At 43.6% G+C, this 23379-nt stretch overlaps 1 protein-coding gene across 12 annotated transcripts in view; it reads left to right on the top strand.

Moving 5' to 3' along the window:
- The window catches only part of LOC141265097 (sodium channel protein type 5 subunit alpha-like), a 558194-nt gene that overhangs the window by 306049 nt on the left and 228766 nt on the right, over positions 1-23379 (top strand). For all 12 annotated transcript variants that reach the window (XM_073677736.1, XM_073677738.1, XM_073677744.1 and 9 more), the window contains exon 12: positions 2132-2509. In XM_073677736.1, coding sequence (XP_073533837.1) covers positions 2132-2509 — 378 coding nt within the window. The remainder of the gene's footprint in view (positions 1-2131; positions 2510-23379) is intronic.

Here is a 23379-nt window from a genome sequence, read left to right as displayed (position 1 = left end):
GTCCCTGTTTCTGTTCTGGCCCGGCGGAGTCTCTTTGTCCCGCATCCCCGTACTTATACTGCCCTGAGGCCCAGCTCCACCTGTGGGGAGCTATACCATCCAGCTGCCTTATCACCAGCCTCAGTGGACTGCGCAGCGCTGGTGATCATCACCAGAAGCCATAGGTGGCGTCACGAACGCTTTTATAAACTTAACAAACCACCAACCCCTTTTAAAAAGGAGAGGCCCAGGGTACGGGCCCGGGAGCCGACCACCGCGACATCCCTAAAGGCCAGGCTAAAGGCCCGGGTACCGAGTCATCCCCATTCCCCTGAGCTGGTCATGAACTTTTGATCAGAGTCATTTGGATGTGTTTTGTTGTCATTAAGATTTAAAAAGAGAAAACACAGTAGTTTGACAATAAATGGCTTCACCCAACCAATAACCATGAATGGAGAAAACGTTTTTTTGTTATCATTCATATTGTCTGAAACAAGGCCAAGAAAGGAAAAATTCTGCCGGGGTATGTAAACTTTTGAGCACAACTGTATAGATAGATAGATAGGTAGGTAGATAGATAGGTAGGTAGATAAAAGTTTATACGAAGCCTATTTTCCCAGTGCAAGTGTAAGGTGCCCTAGCGAGGTAGTCGTGGGCGAGCTGTAGCCCCCTCTCGCTCTGGCACCCTACAGACAATACGTGTCCTCCCTCTGAAGTGTGGCTGTGTATGTGGTGCTTTTCACTTACTTCAAGCCATCCGATCGCGGCTGTCTCCAGGCATTTCTCTTCTGGGACCAGGGCAGCAATAAATTCAGAGGACACGAGGTTCTTAACCAGAACTTGGACTTTACTTGGGGAAGAAGAATATGTACAATATTTTCAGGCAGATATAATGGATAAGGCCCGACAGGTTATCATCTCGCTCACAGGCGCTGGCAACATCTTCAGCCCTGGTTCCCTCTTTGAGTGAAGAATCTCTGTGACTCTATCTCTAGCCCAAGAGACTCTTCTGTAATACTAACAGTGATCTGGATCCAATCTCTCCCCCACGTCTTAGCCTGGAGTCCTATTTATCTTTTTCTGCTTCCTGCAGACTAGAAGTGCCCCGGGTCCTCAACACTTCCTTTGAGTTTCTCCGGCCGGCTAACAGGACTCTTGCTCTTGCGTAGGGAGACTTTTGCACTATTGATCCCACTGTCTGAGGGTATGGAGCTCCCGTCTACCCTAGCAGCCACATATATTCAGGCTGCCCGTAATGGTCACTGTCCTATCTCTAACTGCCCTCTGGACACTAAAACAGAGGCTTTTTGCTAATGTGCCCACGCTCTGTGAGCTGTCATCACAGAACTTTAACCCATCACTGTCTATAACACTGCTAGCAGACTCAACCTGACATCTGCACCCAGGACAGTGGCATCTTGTGGCTGATTACAGGTACTGCAGCCCACAAGGAACTATGCCAGAGCTAACCCCTTAGCTTGGCCTACCACAGTTCAGAGAGGATTAATTAAGGGAACACTTTCCTTAACTACTTCAGTGCCTAGGGAAGGCTACGTCCTTCCCCACTATTACTCAAGCACCAGATCTAATCATGAACGTTGACCTTTTCTGGTATGTAGACAAGCCTTGACCATAGCCGCTGAAGCCAAATTTGGTCAGTGAGTTTATTTACTTAAATGTTCCTTTGAAGATCTCTTTAGTTCATAAATCACTCATCTTTGCAAATGAATATGGTCTTAGTGCACCTGTTCATGTTCTCCGTGAGGAAGTGGCCCTTGTACGAGTCTTTCAAGTAAAGCAAATGTCATTTCTTTCTACACTTATTTGTTTGCAGCTAATTTGGATCAGATTAAAGTGCGCTCTATCAGATCTTGACAGGTGTCACGTCACTTTAAGATTGCACTGAAACAACAGTTGCATCAAAGGAAAGGGTTGACTTATTTTTGTAATATTTTATCCTCGGAAATCATGTACAGGCCTGTAAGCTCATGTGTGAAGCTGGTAGGTTGATCACCATATATACACTAGAGTTCATGTACCTATACATTTTATTTACATCTGTCAGGGATGAGAGCAATACTTATTATTATTATTATTATTATTATTATTAATAATAACCAATAGCTTTTCTTTTACTTTTGCTCTATTTTAGTCTCTCCTTGGCATTGGCATTATTCCTATCTCTGGCAGACGGCGGAAAAGCAATGGAAACATATTTAATTTCCGTTCTAGAGACCTTTGCTCAGAGACTGAATTTGCAGATGATGAAGTAAGCAATGCCAGTTATAGTCACAGAGGATCTTTGCTCGTGCCACGTGCAGGACGACGCCATAGCATACAGAGCCAAACAAGCGCCAATTCCCATCCAAACACACCCGGGTTTACACAGAATGGCAAGAGAAACAGTTCGGTGGATTGTAATGGAGTGGTCTCTCTGGTTGGCGAAGCTGGCACATACTCCAATCCAACTTCTCCTGGAGGATTACAGTTACCGGCAGTCATTGTGGAAAAGTCTGGAACAGAAGAAAATGTAAGTTTGTTTTATCCTGTGGGATAAAAAAGCTAAAATGTGTAAATATTCCCGTATTTTACAGATGCAAAAACTACTATTACTGGTTAAATGATAGTAAATCAGTGGTGATATATTAGGAGACTGCTTTTTAGGTAATTCCCTAGTATGTAAGTAGATTAGTTAAAGGGGAATTCTCAAGTTTACAAGTTATTTCCCATCCAAAGGATAGAGATTAACTTTCCGATCGCTGGGGGGCTCGACCACCATGGTGCCTACCGATCCCAAGAACCAGGGGCCTCTTTTCATTCTTATTAGGGAGCCATAGATCAGCTGAGCGCTGTGCTCAACAATCACTGGTGCTCCCGTTACGAATGAATATAGTGGTAGTGTGAATGATTGACCTCTGCTTCATTCATCCGGGGCTCTTCCAGTTCTTGGCATCGGGGACCTGCAGCCATTAGAAAGTTATCCCCTATCCCATGGATAGGGGATAATTTTTAAACTTGAGAACACCCCTTTAAGAGGAAAGATATCAGATGGTTCTTTATTTTTTAATACTATACTATGTGCATGGAGGAACTGTATTTATTTTATCCTCCTGTCTATGCAGTGTATCTAAAGTTGTGGATTATTTGGGGGTATAGATTTTTCTGAATTAGACCACTTCACCCACCAGATCTTTTCAGTGCTAATAGATAGTTTTCAAGGTTTTATTGATTTTGTCACCTCCTGCTTTACCTTTGATGTATATGGTGAGACATGTGTGAATGGTCCTTGACGCTTCCTATATTACTATGGAGCAATTGGCGTTGGCAGACGTGTCGTAGACTATTACTATACTGCAGCTCGGATAACTAGTCGAAGTTTGATTCTCTTCTGAGAAAATCTCTGCTGATTGTCTGTTATATCTATTGTAAACGTCTACTTCATTTTAACGAACCTCTCGTCACATCAGTCTTAAATGTCACTGCTTTACTTAATAGAATTTTTAACACTTAGTAAATTATTGATTTTGGATTTTATGGCCATAAACAGAGGCATACCTACCTACTCTGTCTGAGGCTCTTTGTAAAAAAAATAAATAAAGTAGTGATTTGGGAAAGGAAAAAAACAATCAAAGAGATAAAAGGGTGCAATCTAAGTGCAGTAATCATGATATATGGCAAAAAAGACCAGTAGATCAATTTCTTCTCGCCTTATTGTGTTGTGCGTCTCAGGCACAACACTGATCGTAGCATTTATAGTCTTAACTGGGACTGAACCACTCAATGATCCTGCTGATAGCTGCTCACTTTCTAGATTCAGAGAGTGCCCAATCATTCCCCAGCCGTCGGTATCATAGCTACACAACGAGGATTGGAACAATCATTGGCCAACCGTCCTCGGTGCTGCTGTGGATCTTATCGAAGTCACACACAGAATTAGTATCCCACGCTCGTTTTGGGTGACTAAAAACTTTCTTTTACTCTTGTGTAGTTTACATCATGTTTCTATTTCTAATCTTCGTCAGATATCTTTACGACAAAGGTAAAATTAGACATTTTGTTGCTAGACTCCATATATACTTTGAGACTGCTCCCAGTGCAGGTTAAGCATATTTGTAGGCTTCCATTGACCCAACGTTCCAAAATAATTGATGCTCGTTTTTTTACGTTGAGAAAGGTGGCGGTCTGGTGCCGAATCGTGTTAGGACAATAAAGAACTATTTTGGAATATAAAAGGATTCTTATTTACCGCAGAGTAGCCCGTTCAACATGATATCGTCCTCCTACTAATGTGCCAAAATAATGTCTTTTGTCATATGGAATACAGAGATGTCCTACATAGTAATGCATAGCACATGGTATACTATTGTTCTCATCATGAAAGCTCATTTCATTTACACTACTGTATATGGAACTACATAATATACAGTCACATATTTGGAGGATTTTCCTGGCTAAATGTGAAGCCGAAAAAAAAGAGGTTGAACTGGACCTTTCTGGTAGTCGACAGGCAGAGTTAGCCATTGAAAACTTCATTTAATTCCTTAATTAAGAGGAACTTTAGCAATAATGGCTGTAGGGTCACTATATTAAAGTAATAATAGTATTCTGGGGTAAAAAAGAGTTTTAGGGGATCTTTGATCCTAAATACACTGGATCTTATGGTGACATTGTATTTGTTATAGGCACTGTAGATACAATGTGGTTGTTAAAGGGGCATTGTGCAATTACTTTTCTATGGTTCTGTAGCTACTACAGTTATGGGTGCCATGTCGCTGTTTCTCTTTTCATGGATATTGTGTGCCCGGTAGATTATGATTGATAAATGGATGACAAATGGCCCATATTTATGATGGCATCCAATTTTATACGCAGTGATTGCTTTTAGCAGTAAAGATGGCACCCCAATGACACATTTATACTCTGTGGTTTGGAGGTTGTGACACTAGTGAACAAATCAAGTGAAGCTAAGTACCAAAATTTCACAAGGTCAATGGAAGAAGTCAGTCATCTTAGGTCATCTGCACAGGAGATGGGCTACAGTAGGTGTGCCACCATGATTTATCCAGGATGATAAATCCTGTTCAATGAATTACACATGTCATTAAACTAAAGAAGGAGTCTGTACATTAAAACTTTTTGACAGTGAGGGTGATGAATGAGCGGAACAGGCGGCCACAAGAGGTGGCGAGTTCTCCTTCAATGGAAGTCTTCAGAGGCTGGACAGACATCTGTCTGAGATGGTTTAGTGAATCCTGCATTGAGCAGGGGGTTGGACACGATGATCCTGGAGGTCCCTTCCAACTTTAACATTCTATGATTATTACAGAGGATCAACTTATATTGTGCCAGTACAAAGCATGCTGTAATTGTACGTTAACATTAACTTTGAGAGCAAAAATGTCTTACGTGGAACACTAATTTGGGACGAGAAGGCATAGTGCTCATTTATAGTGAACAGGACCAAATCAAAAGTAAAGAAAAAAATATCTTTGCCCTAAGAAGTTGTGTACTGTGCTACATCCAACTGAAAACAAGTTAGGCGTCTGCAGGGGAGCATTATGAGGAAGTCTCAGACTTTTTACCTCCCTGTCCCTTATATCTTAAAAGGAATCTGTCAGCAGCTTTTTGCTATTTAATCTGAGAGCAGCATGATGTAGGGGCTGAGACACTGATTTCAGGGATGTGTCACTTATTAGGCGCTGTACTGTTGTTTCAATACAATGAAGTGTTTTATCAGCAGGAGATTATCACTACCCATACTGGTCTGACTCCGCCTCCAGCATTGATTAGCAGCTCATTGTCAATAGACAATGTACACAGAAAGCTGTGGTGTGGGTGTGGAAAGCTTCTGAGCTCTGCTACATTTAAAAACTCTGATTGTGTCACAACTACTGCACCCAGTAAAGAGATATATCACTGGAATCAGGGTCTCTTTTCCCACATTAAGCTGTTCTCAGGTGAAGTAGCAAAAACCTGCTTACAGATTCCCTTTAACTGTTCTTTTCAGCAAAATGTACAGCTTTTCATACTTGTGGCTTTTTCAATTAAAGCCGCAGCATGAAACAAAGCAAAATTGTCTACATACTGTATACTGTACTTCATTTAGACAGATTATTTTTGTTGCACATTCGTTACAATATTTTGTGTTACATTTATTACTATATTTAAAAAAAAAAAACACGGAAAGAAAATCACATGAAAACGGCACCAAAAGGGCCCTTAATTAATAAATGTATCTATGTTTTTATTAACTTGATGTGGTGTATTCTGGTTTTTGGAAGTTACCGTAATTTACTGATGGCATGTTCTAATGGAGAATGGTCAGTGCCAACTTTCCTTCTTTTGGAAGAGGCTTTTGGCAATCCCTTTTCTAAAGCATTACCTTGCCTATGTGTCTAAACACCAACGTTGCGCTCTCCTACACCTCTCAAAAGCCTCTCAGGTGCAGGGGTTGCAATCACACCCGGGCTCTGGAGCATAGGGGACCCAAAAAGACCCTTTAACCAATATGAAAGGCCATTTCTATTAAAGACTTGGATTGGTTGGGGGGCCCCATTAGAGCTTTGCCATTGGGGTACTTGACGTTCAAGATACACCACTGCCAACCAGGATCCATTTTTAAACAGATGCCGGTGAATCTGATAAACTTGTTGGCCGCATTAAACCTCCCTCAAAAACTTCCAGAAAGGGCAACGGAAACACCGATGAAGGCTTTGAACAGACGTGCACTGAGCTTAAGTCTACCCTAATAATGTGCAGCAGGTTCCTTTTGTGGGTGATCTCTGCCATTGTTGGTTATGTAATAAAATAAGCTGTATTGAAAACAGTTGCACATAGCATTATAAATACTGCGCTACTGCGGTTATTGGTAAGCCAGAGGCTTATATTTATCCGGCTGGAGAATACAGATGCAACTGTAAAGTCAAACCATAAATACCGTTTTTGAAAATCACAGTAGAGACCAATTTTAGGAGCTTTGTCGAGGACAATCAATACATTTCCTACAACTACATTCGCACTGGGATTATCCAGTTTCACAATAAATCTATAGAAAGTAAAGGTGAAATAAATATATATATATATATATATATATGTATTTTATATTGTAGATATTGGGATGCGTTTATACTTTTCATTTAATATCATACATTCCATAGCAAAAATTGTTAGATTTCTAAGTCATGAGTGGATAAATAGAAATGTATTTTCAGTTATTCAGATAAAAGTTTATGGCGATATGTGCATCTGCATTGTGACAAAAGTATATTTTTATTTAAAGGTTATGGTGACCTTTTGGTAACACTGTTTTGTATTGTTCCAAATATGAAGCAACTTTGCAAATAGCTGTCATTAAAAATATTCTACAGTTTTGGGTCTACAGTTACTACGGAGACTTATGTGTCTTCATGGTAACAGACTACCAGCAAACCCTGTGTGAACTGATCTTGCAGTCATACTCCCTTCCATCTATCTATTTTTTTCTTGCTAACATACAGCTGGTGAAATAAGTATTGAACACGTCACCAATTTTCTAAATAAATATATTTCTAAAGGTGCTATTGACATGAAATTCTCACCAGATGTTGGTAACAACCCATCCAATCCACACAGGCAAAGAAATCAACCCATAGATGTCCATAAATTATGTGTAATAATGAGAAATGACACAAGGAAAAAGTATTGAACACACTTACTGAAATGTATTTAATACTTTGTACAAAAGCCTTTGTTGGTGATGACAGCTTCAAGACACCTCCTGTATGGAGAAACTAGTCACATGCATGGCTCAGGTGTGATTTTGTCCCATTCTTCCACACAAACACTCTTCAAATCCTGACGCTCCCGTGGGCTCCTTCTATGAACTCTTAGCTTTAGTTCCTTACAGAAATTTTCTATTGGATTCAGGTCAGGTGATCAGCTGGGCCATTCTAGCAGTTTATTTTCTTTCTCTGAAACCAATTGAGTTTCCTTGGCTGTGTGTTTGGGATCATTGTCTTGCTGAAATGTTCACCCTAGTTTCATCTTCATCATCCTGGTAGATGGCAGCAGATTTTTATCAAGAATGTCTCTGTACATTTGTCCATTCTTCCTTCCTTCAATTATATGAAGTTTGCCAGTGCTGTATGCTGAAAAACAGCCGCACACCATGATGTTCCCACCTCCAAACTTCACTGTTGGTGTAATGTTTTTGAGGTGATATGCTTTGCCTTTTGATATCCAAACATGGTGTGTATCATGGCATGCAAAGTGTTCAATTTTTGTCTCATCCTACCAGACTATATTCTCCCAGAATTTCACAGGCTTGTCTAAATGTTGTTGAGCAAACTTTAAATGCTCTTGAATATGCTTTTTGTTCAGCAATGAAGTCTTGCGTGGTGAGTGTGCATACAGGCCATGGAGGTTGAGTGCATTTCTTATAGTTTTCTTTGAAACAATTGTACCTGCTGGTTCCAGGTCTTTCTGTAGTTCTCCACAGGTGATCCTTGGCTGTTGGACAACTCTTCTGATGATTCTTTTTACTCCTCTGTCTGAGCTCTTGCAGGGAGCACCTGGTCGTTGTTGGTTTATGATGAAATTATATTCTTTCTACTTTCGGATTATGGCCTCAACAGTGCTCACTGGAACCTTCAGTAGTTTAGAAATTCTTCTGTAACCAATGCCATGATTGTGTTTTGCAACAATAAGGTTGTGTAAGTCATGAGACAGCTCACTGCTTTTACCTATCATGAGATGCTTCTTGTGTGGCACCTTGGTAATGAGACACCTTTTTTAGGCCATCAGTTGAACCAGCTGATATTATTTTTCACTAAATGTCAGGATTGCTTTCTAATTATTGATAGATTTCAGCTGGTGTCATGACTTTCCATGGCTTTTTGCACCTCTCTTTCTTCTTGTGTTAAATACTTGTTCCCTGTGTCATTTTTCATTATTGCACATAACTTAATTCATGGACATCTATGGTTTGATTTCTTTGCAAAATTTCAGAGTTCACTCCAACGTCAGCAGGCTTGAAGGGACCACATCTATTATCTAGGTCTTGACACGACCTGTCAGACCGTACACCGGTTTCCTTGCCTCTGCAGGAACCGCTGATTAGTACCTATAACTTCTAATAATCCCTGGATGAATCCTCCACATGGAGTGGAAAACGTGACATCTACCTGGGATAACTACAACTACCTGTGGGACAAATTCATTTACCAGCAGGCTATATCTTAGTAGTTTCACACTTGGGGATTGCCCTTGTAAGGGCAGGAGCAATGCAGGGGCTGGAGAGTTTAGGATCGGCTGGTTTTCCCCTCCCCTACACACACAGACTTGCTTTTTGGCTCCTGCTCCTCAAGCCTGCTGACATTGGAGTGAACTCTGAAATTTTGGTGAGACCGAACCATTTTTTATCTTAGAGCACTGGTTTTCTCCTTTGAGCACAAGCACTTTATTAGTGTATTAGGTTTTTTGTGGTCGTCACATGGCTTTTAAACGGTATCATTAAAAGTTATATTTTTTACGTTAGAATATGTTCTCTCCTTCCTGTATTTCTTACTATTATTACTGAGAGATTTTTTTGAGGCCAGTTTAATTTACGGTACCTTTCCTGGCTTTTCTTTCGTATTTGATTCCTTTGCATATATGGACTGGATGAGTTGTTACCGACATCTGGTGAGAATTTCATGTCAATAGCACCCTTAGAAATATGTTTCCTTAGAATATTTGGTGACGTGTTAAATACTAATTTCCCTCGCTGTATATTTGTATATAAGCAAAAAAAAAAAGTGACTGATGGAGAAGCGTGCAACTGCAGTATTAGACTACACTGGGTTTGTTGGGACCTGACATTCACCTCCAGCAAAGGTAACATTCTATTTATTTATTTATTTACACTGCTCAAAAAAATAAAGGGAACACTTAAACAACAGAATATAACTCCAAGTAAATCAAACTTCTGTGAAATCAAACTGTCCACTTAGGAAGCAACACTGATTGACAATCAATTTCACATGCTGTTGTGCAAATGGAATAGACAATAGATGGAAATTATTGGCAATTACCAAGACACCCTCAATAAAGGAGTGGTTCTGCAGGTAGGGACCACAGACCACATCTCAGTACCAATGCTTTCTGGCTGATGTTTTGGTCACTTTTGAATGTTGGTTGTGCTTTCACACTCGTGGTAGCATGAGACGGACTCTACAACCCACAGAAGTTGCTCAGGTAGTGCAGCTCATCCAGGATGGCACATCAATGCGAGCTGTGGCAAGAAGGTTTGATGTGTCTGTCAGTGTAGTGTCCAGAGGCTGGAGGCGCTACCAGGAGACAGGCCAGTACACCAGGAGACGTGGGGCCATAGGAGGGCAACAACCCAGCAGCAGGACCGCTACCTCCACCTTTGTGCAAGGAGGAACAGGAGGAGCACTGCCAGAGCCCTGCAAAATGACCTCCAGCAGGCCACAAATGTGCATGTGTCTGCACAAACGGTTAGAAACCGACTCCATGAGGGTGGTATGAGGGCCCAACGTCCACAGATGGGGGTTGTGCTCACAGCCCAACACTGTGCAGGACGCTTGGCATTTACCACAGAACACCAGGATTGGCAAAGTCGCCACTGGCGCCCTGTGCTCTTCACAGATGAAAGCAGGTTCACACTGAGCACACGTGACAGACGTGACAGAGTCTGGAGACGCCGTGGAGAGCGATCTGCTGCCTGCAACATCCTTCAGCATGACCGGTTTGGCAGTGGGTCAGTAATGGTGTAGGATGGCATTTCTTTGGAGGGCCGCACAGCCCTCCATGTGCTCGCCAGAGGTAGCCTGACTGCCATTAGGTACCGAGATGAGATCCTCAGACCCCTTGTGAGACCATATGCTGGTGCGGTTGGCCCTGGGTTCCTCCTAATGCAGGACAATGCCAGACCTCATGTGGCTGGAGTGTGTCAGCAGTTCCTGCAAGATGAAGGCTGTTATGCACACGCCCGGGCTAAGCGGCGTGTGCGTGTGATTGGTAGTGATTCCACTGGACCGTGCCGGAGAGTGAATGCCTGGAGGGGCGTGACTAAGTATTCACCCGATCCGACCAGGGTCGCACGACGGCATACGACGCCAGTGCACCAAGGAGGAACCGAGCAGAGGGACCAGGTGCTACTCCAGGACAGACCCCGGACACGGCTGTTGACCCACACAGGGGAATACAGGAACAGGCTGGTAGGCTGGCACACAGACTGGTGGGTATAGGCAGGCACGACTGGTATGCAGGCAGGCGGGTATGCAGGCAGGGGGGTAAAGGCAAGCACAGCTAGTGTGCAGACAGGGAGGCACTAGCAGGTAGGAACACAGGCGGGATAGGACCCAGTACACACCGGGACTCAGGAACAATACAGGCAGAGGGTTACAGGCAAGCACAGCTAGAGTGCAGACAAGGCTGAGCAGGGAGGACAGGGCTCTGTTCACACGGAACAGACAGGAAGGGAAAGACAGAGCCAGATACTCACACAGTACTTGCAGAGACAACAAGCAGGAGTTAGGTACGAGTTCAGACTCTGCAGAAAAAGGAAGGGAACGGACATAGAGGCAAAACAGGTAAAGGACAGGAGAGAGTTCAGACTGGAACTGAGTGTACGGAGGAGACCGACACTGCAGAGGGATACAGGAGCGGGTCTGGGAATACGGCCCCCAGAGAGGCGGAACGAACAGGCAAGGAGCGTGTTCAGACAGGACAGACCAGACACAGGAGCGGGTCTAGGAAATCGGCCACTAGAAGGCGGAACGAACAGGCAAGGAGCGTGTTCAGACAGGACAGACCAGACACAGGAGCGGGTCTAGGAAATCGGCCACTAGAAGGCGAGAGGAACAGGCTAGGAGCGTGTTCAGACAGGACAGACAAGAGAACAAGAAAGGACTCAGTTCAGACACGGGAGCTGATACCGCAAAGCAGGAGAAATACAGGACTCAGTTCAGACACGGGAACTGATACAAAAAGCAGGAGACAAGAGACGGGACCTGGCACCTTCAGAGTGCAAGCACACACTGAAGGAAACACTATGCTCAGGCAGGGATAGAAGGGAGCTGCTGAGCTATATACCAAGTGACAGACAGCAATAGGCTGAGGACGCACAAGGGGTGTGACCCACAGCAGGTACAAAAGGCAGGAAGTGATCGGGCGCCGCCCTTAAGCAGCAGAAACAGACACAAACAGACAGCATGGAGGGAAGCCAGAGAGACATTCTGGACAGGAGATCAAGTGCGCTCTCTTGCACAGTGGGAGATGGACCACCATGCAAGGACGCCGCCAGGTATGTTACAGTACCTCCCCCCTTACGCCCCCTCTTCTTCAGGCCTGCCAGAATCTTCTGCAGGGAATTCGAGGGCCAGTCGTTCACTGGGTTGGAGGGGGACAGAGACTTAAGGGTAATCTCTGCTTCGAGGTACATCTTGTCAAGCTCACAGGAAGAAATAGACGGGTTATCAGGTACATAATGAGGAAAAGTCACTGTCTCATTGTTATCTGGTGGTATCCCGGAGGATTCAGGAAACAACTGGAGGTCCTCCGCCGGGTCAGAAGAGTGCAGAGGCTCAGAGAAAACAACTGCTTCAGAGTACACTAGGTCGGACTCACTGGAGGAAGCAGGCGAGGTATCGGGTACCGAGTATAGGAAAGTCTCTGTCCATTCACCACCAGGTGGCACCCCGAAGGGTTCTGGAGACAGCTGGCGGTCCTCCGCCTGGTCAGAGGGGTGTAGAGACTCACGGGTAACCTCTGCTTCAGAGTACACTAGGTCGGACTCACTGGACGAAGCAAGCGAGGTATCAGATCCAGGATATAGGAAAGTCTCTGTCCATTCACCACCAGGTGGCACCCCGAAGGATTCTGAACACAACTGGAGGTCCTCCGCCTGGTCGGAGGGGTGTAGAGACTCAGGAGTAACCTCTGCTTCGGAGTACACTAGGTTGGACTCACTGGACGAAGCGAGCGAGGTATCAGGTACGGAGTATAGGAGAGTCTCTGTCCTTTCACTACCAGGTAGCACCCCGAAGGGTTCAGGAGACAACTGGAGATCCTCCGCCTGGTCGGAGGGGTGTAGAGACTCGGAGGTAACTACCACTTTGGGGTACCCATTGTCAGGCTCACAGGACGAAGCGGACAAAGTATTGAGTACCGGGTGTAGAGAAGTCTCTCTCCATTTGTCATCGAGTGGTATCCCGGAGGGTTCAGGAGGCAACAGGGGATCCTCCGCCAGGTAGTAGAGGTGCACAGACTCTGAGGTAACCACAGCTTTGGAGCATCCTTGGACATGCACACCGGTAAAAGAGAAAGAAGCATCTGATGCCGGGTGCAGGAAGTTCTCCTGTGTGGAGTCTGGATGGGCAGAAGTCTCTTCGGCCAGGAGACCTGGTGCACTACCCACGCACATTACCCATTGGGGTTTCTCCGGGGTACAGGGAGATGAAGCTTCAGTAGGGACTTCAAGGTTGGGGTCAGGAGGTCTCAGGGAGGACAGACCCTGGCGTGACGGCTTGCCTCTAAGTCTAGCACGTCTGGACTGCCTCTTGAGGTTGAGAGAAGTATTCCGGAAAGCGTAGTCACCCTGTGAGGATTCTGGGTGGGCAGTAGTCTCATTGGGCTGGAGGACTATTGCGCTACCCACACACATTACCCGTCGGGGCTGCTCCGGGATATTGGGAAGTGAAGCTTCAGCAGGGGCTTCAGAGTTAGGGTCCTCGAAGACCATACGAAAGGCCACCAGGAAGGCCTGCAGGTCAAGGATGACAGGATCCCATGCTTCCCATAGGGGGGTGACCCATTTCAAGGCATCACCCGCTAGGTAGTCAATCATAAAGGCCACTTTAGCCCAATCGGAAGGAAAATAGAGAGGGTAGGCCTTAAAGTGTAGCATGCATTGCTCCACAAATGCACGACACTGTCTTGGATCCCCATAGTAACGTGGCGGATCCGCAGGAACGAGGGCTGATAGATCCATCTGGACGGGTGCGTAATTCGCCTGGAACTCAGCTAAAGGGGGAAAAAAAATTTATTTATTTTATTTTAATGCATGTATTCGCTGGAAAAACTTCTCAAAGAGCGAAGGCCGTGGGGCTCAACGGGAACCATGGCCTGAGCATGCTGTTATGCACACGCCCGGGCTAAGCGGCGTGTGCGTGTGATTGGTAGTGATTCCACTGGACCGTGCCGGAGAGTGAATGCCTGGAGGGGCGTGACTAAGTATTCACCCGATCCGACCAGGGTCGCACGACGGCATACGACGCCAGTGCACCAAGGAGGAACCGAGCAGAGGGACCAGGTGCTACTCCAGGACAGACCCCGGACACGGCTGTTGACCCACACAGGGGAATACAGGAACAGGCTGGTAGGCTGGCACACAGACTGGTGGGTATAGGCAGGCACGACTGGTATGCAGGCAGGCGGGTATGCAGGCAGGGGGGTAAAGGCAAGCACAGCTAGTGTGCAGACAGGGAGGCACTAGCAGGTAGGAACACAGGCGGGATAGGACCCAGTACACACCGGGACTCAGGAACAATACAGGCAGAGGGTTACAGGCAAGCACAGCTAGAGTGCAGACAAGGCTGAGCAGGGAGGACAGGGCTCTGTTCACACGGAACAGACAGGAAGGGAAAGACAGAGCCAGATACTCACACAGTACTTGCAGAGACAACAAGCAGGAGTTAGGTACGAGTTCAGACTCTGCAGAAAAAGGAAGGGAACGGACATAGAGGCAAAACAGGTAAAGGACAGGAGAGAGTTCAGACTGGAACTGAGTGTACGGAGGAGACCGACACTGCAGAGGGATACAGGAGCGGGTCTGGGAATACGGCCCCCAGAGAGGCGGAACGAACAGGCAAGGAGCGTGTTCAGACAGGACAGACCAGACACAGGAGCGGGTCTAGGAAATCGGCCACTAGAAGGCGGAACGAACAGGCAAGGAGCGTGTTCAGACAGGACAGACCAGACACAGGAGCGGGTCTAGGAAATCGGCCACTAGAAGGCGAGAGGAACAGGCTAGGAGCGTGTTCAGACAGGACAGACAAGAGAACAAGAAAGGACTCAGTTCAGACACGGGAGCTGATACCGCAAAGCAGGAGAAATACAGGACTCAGTTCAGACACGGGAACTGATACAAAAAGCAGGAGACAAGAGACGGGACCTGGCACCTTCAGAGTGCAAGCACACACTGAAGGAAACACTATGCTCAGGCAGGGATAGAAGGGAGCTGCTGAGCTATATACCAAGTGACAGACAGCAATAGGCTGAGGACGCACAAGGGGTGTGACCCACAGCAGGTACAAAAGGCAGGAAGTGATCGGGCGCCGCCCTTAAGCAGCAGAAACAGACACAAACAGACAGCATGGAGGGAAGCCAGAGAGACATTCTGGACAGGAGATCAAGTGCGCTCTCTTGCACAGTGGGAGATGGACCACCATGCAAGGACGCCGCCAGGTATGTTACAAAGGCATTGAAGCTATGGACTGGCCCGCCCGTTCCCCAGACCTGAATCCGATTGAGCACATCTGGGACATCATGTCTCGCTCCATCCACCAATGTCACGTTGCACCACAGACTGTCCAGGAGTTGGCGGATGCTTTAGTCCAGGTCTGGGAGGAGATCCCACAGGAGACCATCCGCAACCTCATCAGGAGCATGCCCAGGCGTTGTAGGGGCGTCATACAGGCACGTGGCGGCCACACACAATACTGAGCCTCATTTTGACTTGTTTTAAGGACATTACATCAAAGTTGGATCTGCCTGTAGTGTGTTTTTCCACTTTAATTTTGGGGATGACTCCAAATCCAGGCCTCCATTGGTTAATAAATTTGATTTCCATTAATGATTTTTGTGTGATTTTGTTGTCAGCACATTCAACTTTGTACAGAACAAAGTATTCAATGAGAATATTTCATTCATTCAGATCTAGGATGTGTTATTTGAGTGTTCCCTTTATTTTTTTGAGCAGTGTATATTGTGGGGGTTCTACTCACTCAGGTGCGTCGGGAGACAAACAGGAAGCATATTCCTTTAAATGTCCATGTCGGTTTATTGCATCATAAACCCGGCAAAAGCAAAAAGGAATTCAAACAGCCTATAGTTCAGGCAAAAACAAAGTAAAGAGTGCTTAAGGCAAAGTCTCTGGTTAGCCAGTCCTGTGGGCACACAGGCTGGGTAGCTTCCAGTCCAGTGGCTCAGTCAAGAGACCACAACACACAGGAGGCCTTCTTCCTCCAAACACACAGACCATGTGCCAAACAACAGCCCCCCCTATTATACCTTAACCACACCCAGAGGTGAGGTATGTGGGTAGCAAGACCCGCCCATCTCTCAAACTACCCATAACCTGGTCCCAGGTGCACCAGTCAGTCCTCTTAGTGCTTACGTGCACTAGAGCAACACGCTGGGTTACATCACAGAGGACAGCCATCTCTGTGATACATACCTTCCGTCAACTATGTGTCCATTAGCCACCTTACAATATTGATACATATTAAATCCTTTATCACCAGACGCAAAACAGATTGTTAGAACGATTACTGTTGTGTCCTGGGGTATTACTGATCTATTAGATTGATTTATTATAAATCTATTGTTTCTCTGAACATTTTCTGATGTTCTACTAATCGTGCATGCTGAGGTTTATTTCATAGTTGTTACCCTTACACTAGTTATATATTTTGCTGGTGTGTGATGCCATTTTACTACTTTGGCTTAACTGTTTGTCCTATATTTTAATTATTATTTCAATAAAGATTTACTTCTTTTATAATAGTATTGTTATCTTGGTTATAATTGCACTTCTTCTATGATCTTACGCTGGGTTTATTGTAGCCTGTAACCAAAGAGATGCATTAGATGCATTGTTTTGTGGGTGAGCTGCATACACAAAACTGAAAGAGATTTTTTTACTTGAAAACTGCTTCTTTGAATTAATTAAAATATATGTAAATACCTACATAAGTTTTGTACAACTTTTTTCCACCTTTTTTTTTTCTTTTTTATCTGGTTCTCCCTACATTTGAAATGATTGTAAATGCTAAGATGGCCGTAGAAATCGGAGCAAGATCGGAACACAGTGCACAGACTGGCCGCGGCTCTCCTGACCCGAGCGTGACAGCTGCATAGAAATATATCACGCTGTTACGCTTGGGCAAGGAGAGCTGCTGGCCAGTCCGAACATTGAGATCTGATCTCGGTCTGATTTATACAGTCATCTGACTGTAAAAAGTCCCTTTTGAGTATGTGCGCTTTTTCTTAGATCGTCACTTACCCTGTTCTTCATTTATTCCTGTCCCAATCTGAGTTAGTGCAGAAGTGGGACTCCAGGAGTAACAAAGACTAGAAGAATGGAGTTGTTGTGAAAACTTAATTGGTTAATACAAAAATCCATGTTTTATCCTTAGTAAAAATCAGCATCTACATCGTAAACACTCTAATTTATGGGTTTCTTCATTTAGTTTTTATTTTTATTTTGTTAGATTGGGAGGTAGTATAGCAAAATACATATTACATGGATACAGCTGCCTTTCCTAAATGGCACATTTTCACTAAACTGATGAAATATAACAAATTTGGATGCAGACGTAATTTTATCTCACATTGTTTTGTATGTTTTTGATAATGATTGCAATTAAAAGCAATTAGATTCTGCTTCAGAGACAGCTTTTTACTATTTTACACTTAAAAATTCCAGCAAATTGTATATTCGCATTGCATTTCTGTACTACGGTATTAAGATGTGACAAATTATGCCCCCCCGATTATTATGAACGCAGTGGTCACATAAAAGTAACGTCACATGTAGTTACAGATATCAACTGTAATATTTCAACATTACTTCAATCCAAGAAAAATCGTCAGCACTCACTGCTATGAAATTTTCCACATTTACACATTTATTTACCTTAAAGATAAAATCTCAATAACAATGGCATGATGCATGCAGTATTCAATATCAAGACTCAGAAGATAGGTATAAAATATGACAATGTGTTTCTGACTATCATCAAGATCGCAGCAGTAGATCATTTTAAGGCCCTCATACACATTAGATTAATGTCGGCCCAACCTGCCAATATCTATGGATTGCCGACGAGAGATGTCGATTGCACATGTCCAATTGCAGCACGATGGCTCAGTGGTTAGCACTGCAGCCTTGCAGCGCTAGGGTCCTGGGTTCAAATCCCACCAAGGACAACATCTGAGTTCAAATCCCACTGAGGAGTTTGTATGTTCTCCCCGTGTTTCTGTGGGTTTCCTCCTCCGAGTCTCTGGTTTTCTCCCACACTCCAAAGACATACTGATACGGAATCTAGATAGTAAGCCCCAATGGGGACAGTACCGATAATGTATGTGAATTGTAAAGCGCTGCAGAATATGTTGGCGCTATATAAATAAATAGATTACTATTATTTATTATGTGCTGATTGCGTATATGCCAGTCACATTTTTCTCCCTGCTGGCCAACATGTCAGTTGGCAGCTTTCTTATTGAGAATACAGGCGTGCTCGGCTGAGTGAGCGCTGTTGGCTGACATGGCTGTATGCTAAATAATCGGCCGAAGCATCATTCGGCCAATAGCCATCTAATGTGTACGGCCGACCTAAGTCCTTTAAGCTGTGAGATGTGGTATCCACGGATTAAACATTTTTAATCAAATTCCACTTTACAGATTCTCAATTGGAGTGAGATCAAGAGAATTTGGAGGTCAAGTCAATACTAGTTTGTTATATTCCTCAATGAACTCCTGAACATTTTTTGCAGCTCAGAGAGGCGCATTATCCTGCTGTATAAGACGTCTGTCATTTGGGACTATTGTTGTAGTGAAAAAGTGTACGCAATGTTTAGGTAGGGGGTATGTTGTAACATTAATGCCGGCACCCCTGTATGGATTCCCTTCCTCCTCCATGCAGGGACTTTGGCATACTCACCGTCCCGGCTGCGCTGTGAGCTCTTATCTCCTGCTTCCCTCCTGTCTGCGCACACTGTAAGGGTATGTGCGCACGATCAGGATTTGCTTGCAGAATTTTCCTCAGCATTTCTGCAAGGTTCTGCACCTCTTGGCAGCAAAAAAGCTGTGGAAAATCCACAGCGTTTTTGATGCGTTTTCATGTGTTTTTGATGTGTTTTTGCAATGTGCTTTTTCCAATGCATTGATTAGGAGAAATGCAGGCAAAAACACACAAAGAATGGACATGCTGCTTCTTTTAACGCACATGAAATTCTGTAAGGAAAATTCCTGATCATGTGCACAAATCTTGCAAAATCTCATAGAAAATGCTGGGATAAGGTTTGCAATGCGTTTTTGGAGCCAATTTTGCACGGATCACTTATAATCTTAATAATTTATTATAATTTTCCAATGTGTCCGTAAAAAAGATTATCTGTCCGTGATTTTTTGATAAACTGTCCATAAAAAATAAAAAGTCAAGTTGGCAACCCTGGAAGCCACTCTCTGCTCAAGTTAATAGATAGATTTCTTGAATGAGGGATGTCTATCATTAAACTCAGACTGCTATAATAAGTATTGAAAATGGAGTTTGTAAATTAGACAACCTTTTAAGACTCTCTTTAAGAGCATTTTTAGAATAAGTTAACAAGAAGAAGGGCTCTTTTTATTTATTTTTACGTTGGAGATACAAAAATATCTTAAAGGGAGTCTGTTAGCACAAAAGGACTGTTCAAACGAAGCACATGCGCATGTGCACCCTTTGTGTGGTCAAACCGTTAAGTGCACCTTCCCACTTACTTGTTGTCCATCTATCTCCAACCTCCTCCAGCTCCTGTAAAGCCAGAGCTATCTATCAAGGAAGAGAAGGGTGGCTATAGATGCAAAACAAGTAGGCAGGAAGGTGCACTGAACTGCTTGGCCATGCCCATGGTGCACTGAGCAACAGTGCTTGGTTTGAGCCGTCATTTTGTGCTAACAAACTCCATTTAAAGGCCCACAGGACCTTACTGACATTTTATTGTCTTTAGCTCCAGAAAGTAAGATATTTTACGTTCCTTTTATCAATAAATGTAGACATTTTTTTCTCTTTGCTAAAGCTATGTTTACACGTTGTGTTTTTGCAGCATTTTATTGATGCGTTTTTTATGCACATTTTCAGCTGTGTTTCACAGTACCAGCAAAGTCTATGTGACTTCAGAAATCTCATGCACACACCTTGTTTTTTTTCCTGACTTTTGTCCAATTTTTGCAAAATGCAGCTTGTCACTTCTTTCAGTGTTTTTGCAGCGTTTTTCACCAATAGAAAGCAATGGGTAGTGCAAAAACGCGACAAAAACGCAACAAAAAACGTAGGTATCAGGTTTTGCTGCGTTTTTGGTGCTAAAACCTGAGGAAGTTGAATCAGGTTATTTTTTTTTATGCACTGAAATTTATTAGCATGCACAAGAGACAAATGAATCCTGATGAAAACGCCGCTAAAACGCTCCAAAAACTCATCAAAACCTGCTTTTTTCATGTTGCTTCTTTACTACCAAGAGAGCAGGTTTTGCCTGCTGAAAAAAAACGCAGCAAAAAGGCAACAAGTGAACATAGCCTAAGAATTAGATTGAGTTAAACATATAATAATATGGGCGATTTAGCAATTGTTCAGTAAAACAAACCTTGCGTTGTGATGTTGACTTGTGGTCAAGGCAGGATAATCTCCATGGAGGTGCTGTCTGCTTTTCACCGTGAGCCCGCCAGTCTGTGCCGTTCATTGTGTGCCTAAGCCGAGCACTAATCAGCACACGTTGCATGGGGTAAACAAATGAAAGCTAAGTGGTTTCCAATGGAGTGGAAACCTTCCCCTTCTGACTGTCTCTTGAAAGCGGTATTTACTTATTAAATGATGCTGGCTCAAAGAAAGGAAACTCTGAGACTTTGATTCCCGCTAAGATAACTTGAATCAAACCGGAACGAAAAATAAAGCAATTGGACTTGGAACGGTACAGCGCTTGGCTAATGTATCACACTTATTGTGGCAGAAGGTGAAATAATTATCTCTAATGTAGATTTCTATTTTTTTTTTTTGGTGAAACCTTTGAGACCCCGCTATGAAGTAAGTGTGAAAATAAAGATTTAGGATTCAGACAGGTCAATTTTATTCTGCGCATTAAAATCCAAGGTGGCTTAAAGGAAGACCTTAACAGGTTTTGTATGTCTTTCCCTGTGCAACCTAATGTAATGGATATAGTACATGAATCAAACTAGGTCACATGGAGATGAGGAATGGAAGGTGGCTGATGCTAATGGTGGCATCATGGTTGTCTAGGAAATATCTCCGAAGCTCCATAGCAACATACACTCATTTGGTGATGCAATGACAAGGACGTGGCTGCAAAACAGGCTTGGTATCTAATCTATGCAAAAAATTTGTTCTGGATTTGAAAGCCAAGTGGCAGGGAGCCCTTTGTCTCACATTCATTTTGAAGAGGCAGCAGAAGGGCAGCTTCGCACAACACGAGCACAACTATGGAAGTAAATATAGAAATTCTGTTTTTACAATCGTTCCATGGACCCCTTACTGCTCATATTCGTTGCCTATTGTGCAGCTCCTGCAGTTCTGTCTGGCGCTGCATTTCACAAGAAGTCGTCTACACAAAGTGTGTTGTTATCGACATGAATGGAAAGTGCCTCAGATAACTAATATATGATGTGTACGGGGCTGTAGCTCACTAAACTAGTGCTGGGCGGAGAGCACGTATAGAAATCACTCTTCTGGAATCTGGTGCATTAAGTTTACATTTTCTTCTTTAATTTAAATATTAATTTATTTTATTTTTTTCATGATTTTTTTTTCGGTGCTGACCGAGGAGTGATTTGTATCTCGTGGGCCAAAATGCAAAATCTTTTACATGGCACCCAACTTAGATCCATAAATCCTAGTACTTGTCATACCATTTGAAGCAAAAGCCCGTTTTCAACAAAGTGTGGCCCTAGTCAAAATTTAAAATGTAAGATATTGCACCATCACACAGAAATATTTAGGATGCATTTACACAATCCGATTTCAAACCATTAAACAAGTATCGATCAACTATATACATGTCGTTGGGCAATCATTCACCGGACTCTTTACACAGGCTGGTGATCTAATACAATTGTTCTGTTTCTATATACAGCACATGTTCTCGACAGCACAGGTCTTGTTTACACAGTGTGATGTGATGTCAATAAGGCTATGTGCCCACGATGCAGAAATGCTCAGGATTTTTTCCTGAGCGTTTCTGCATCTCCCTGGCAGAAAAAAACGCATGCGGATTGTACATGCAGATTGTATATGCGTTTTCCTGCCAGGGACATGCGGAAATGAAGCGTTCTTCACTTGCATTTCCGCATGTGGGTGTCAAGTGCTTTCCAAGCGATTTTAGCATCACTTGGAAAGTGCTTGTGACAACTAGGTCACACTATATAAATTCATGCAAACAGCTTGGATTTATATAGTGTGACCCGAGAGAATGTCAAAAAATAAAAAATAAACCTATACATACCTTCCAATGGCCCCTGCAGTGTTGCTGCGCTCCTGTGCTGGCTGCCGGCAGATCGCGGTACGCTGTACTGAAGGACCTGTCACCGCAGGTCCTTCAGTCCTGCACGATCTGTAGGCAAGCACAGGGAAGGAGAATCTTTATTTTTTATTTTATTCTTTTTTTACAGCTTTTATTTAGGGTACCTGGGTGTGGAGGAGAGTCTCCTGTCCTCCACACCCGGGTACCATCCGCACATTAGAACGCGCCAATTACGCAAGTACAGATGCAGTCTTAAGGAATTGGCGTGTTCTAATGCAAGTCAATGGCGGCGAAAACGCAGCACTTCCGCCAAAAAAATAAAATTAACGATGATTTTGTTCTGTCATAAATGATTCAATGACCTGACAAATTAGGGTTTTGCTTTTAAGGAATTGTAATTAAAGGATTTCTATTTTTTATAAGGTGGTTTGTGCCAAATTATCCTTCATTTCTTCATGTATTTTCCAACATGTTTACACTGGCGGAAAATTTGGAAATGAGCATTCCTACAAGCACTCAACTGCACTGCTGATATTTTTAAAATGTGGATTTTCTGCCCTCTCCCTGGTTCTCAGTTGAAAAAAAATATCACCAGGTGGCAAAGACTGAATATAGGGTGACTTCAAGTAAAACCAAGTGAAATGAAGCTAAAAAGAATGGTGCTCCCTTTCCTCAGACTTCAAAACAGTCAAAGCTACGCCCTCTATGATGCTACACACACATACCCTCTATGCTACATACAAACACACATTATTATTATTATTTATATAGCACCATTGATTCCATGGTGCTGTACATAAGAAGATGTTACATACAAAATACAGATATCACTTACAGTAAATGACTAACAACGAAAGACTGGTACAGAGGGAAGAGGATGCTGCCCATGCGGGCTTACATTCTACT

This window comes from Phyllobates terribilis, unplaced genomic scaffold, assembly GCF_046119375.1.
Source record: "Phyllobates terribilis strain yellow unplaced genomic scaffold, ASM4611937v1 Scaffold_4__5_contigs__length_816908805, whole genome shotgun sequence".
Lineage (NCBI taxonomy): Eukaryota > Metazoa > Chordata > Amphibia > Anura > Dendrobatidae > Phyllobates > Phyllobates terribilis.
Note: the sequence above shows the minus strand (reverse complement) of the source record. Positions and strands in the feature narration are given on the sequence as shown.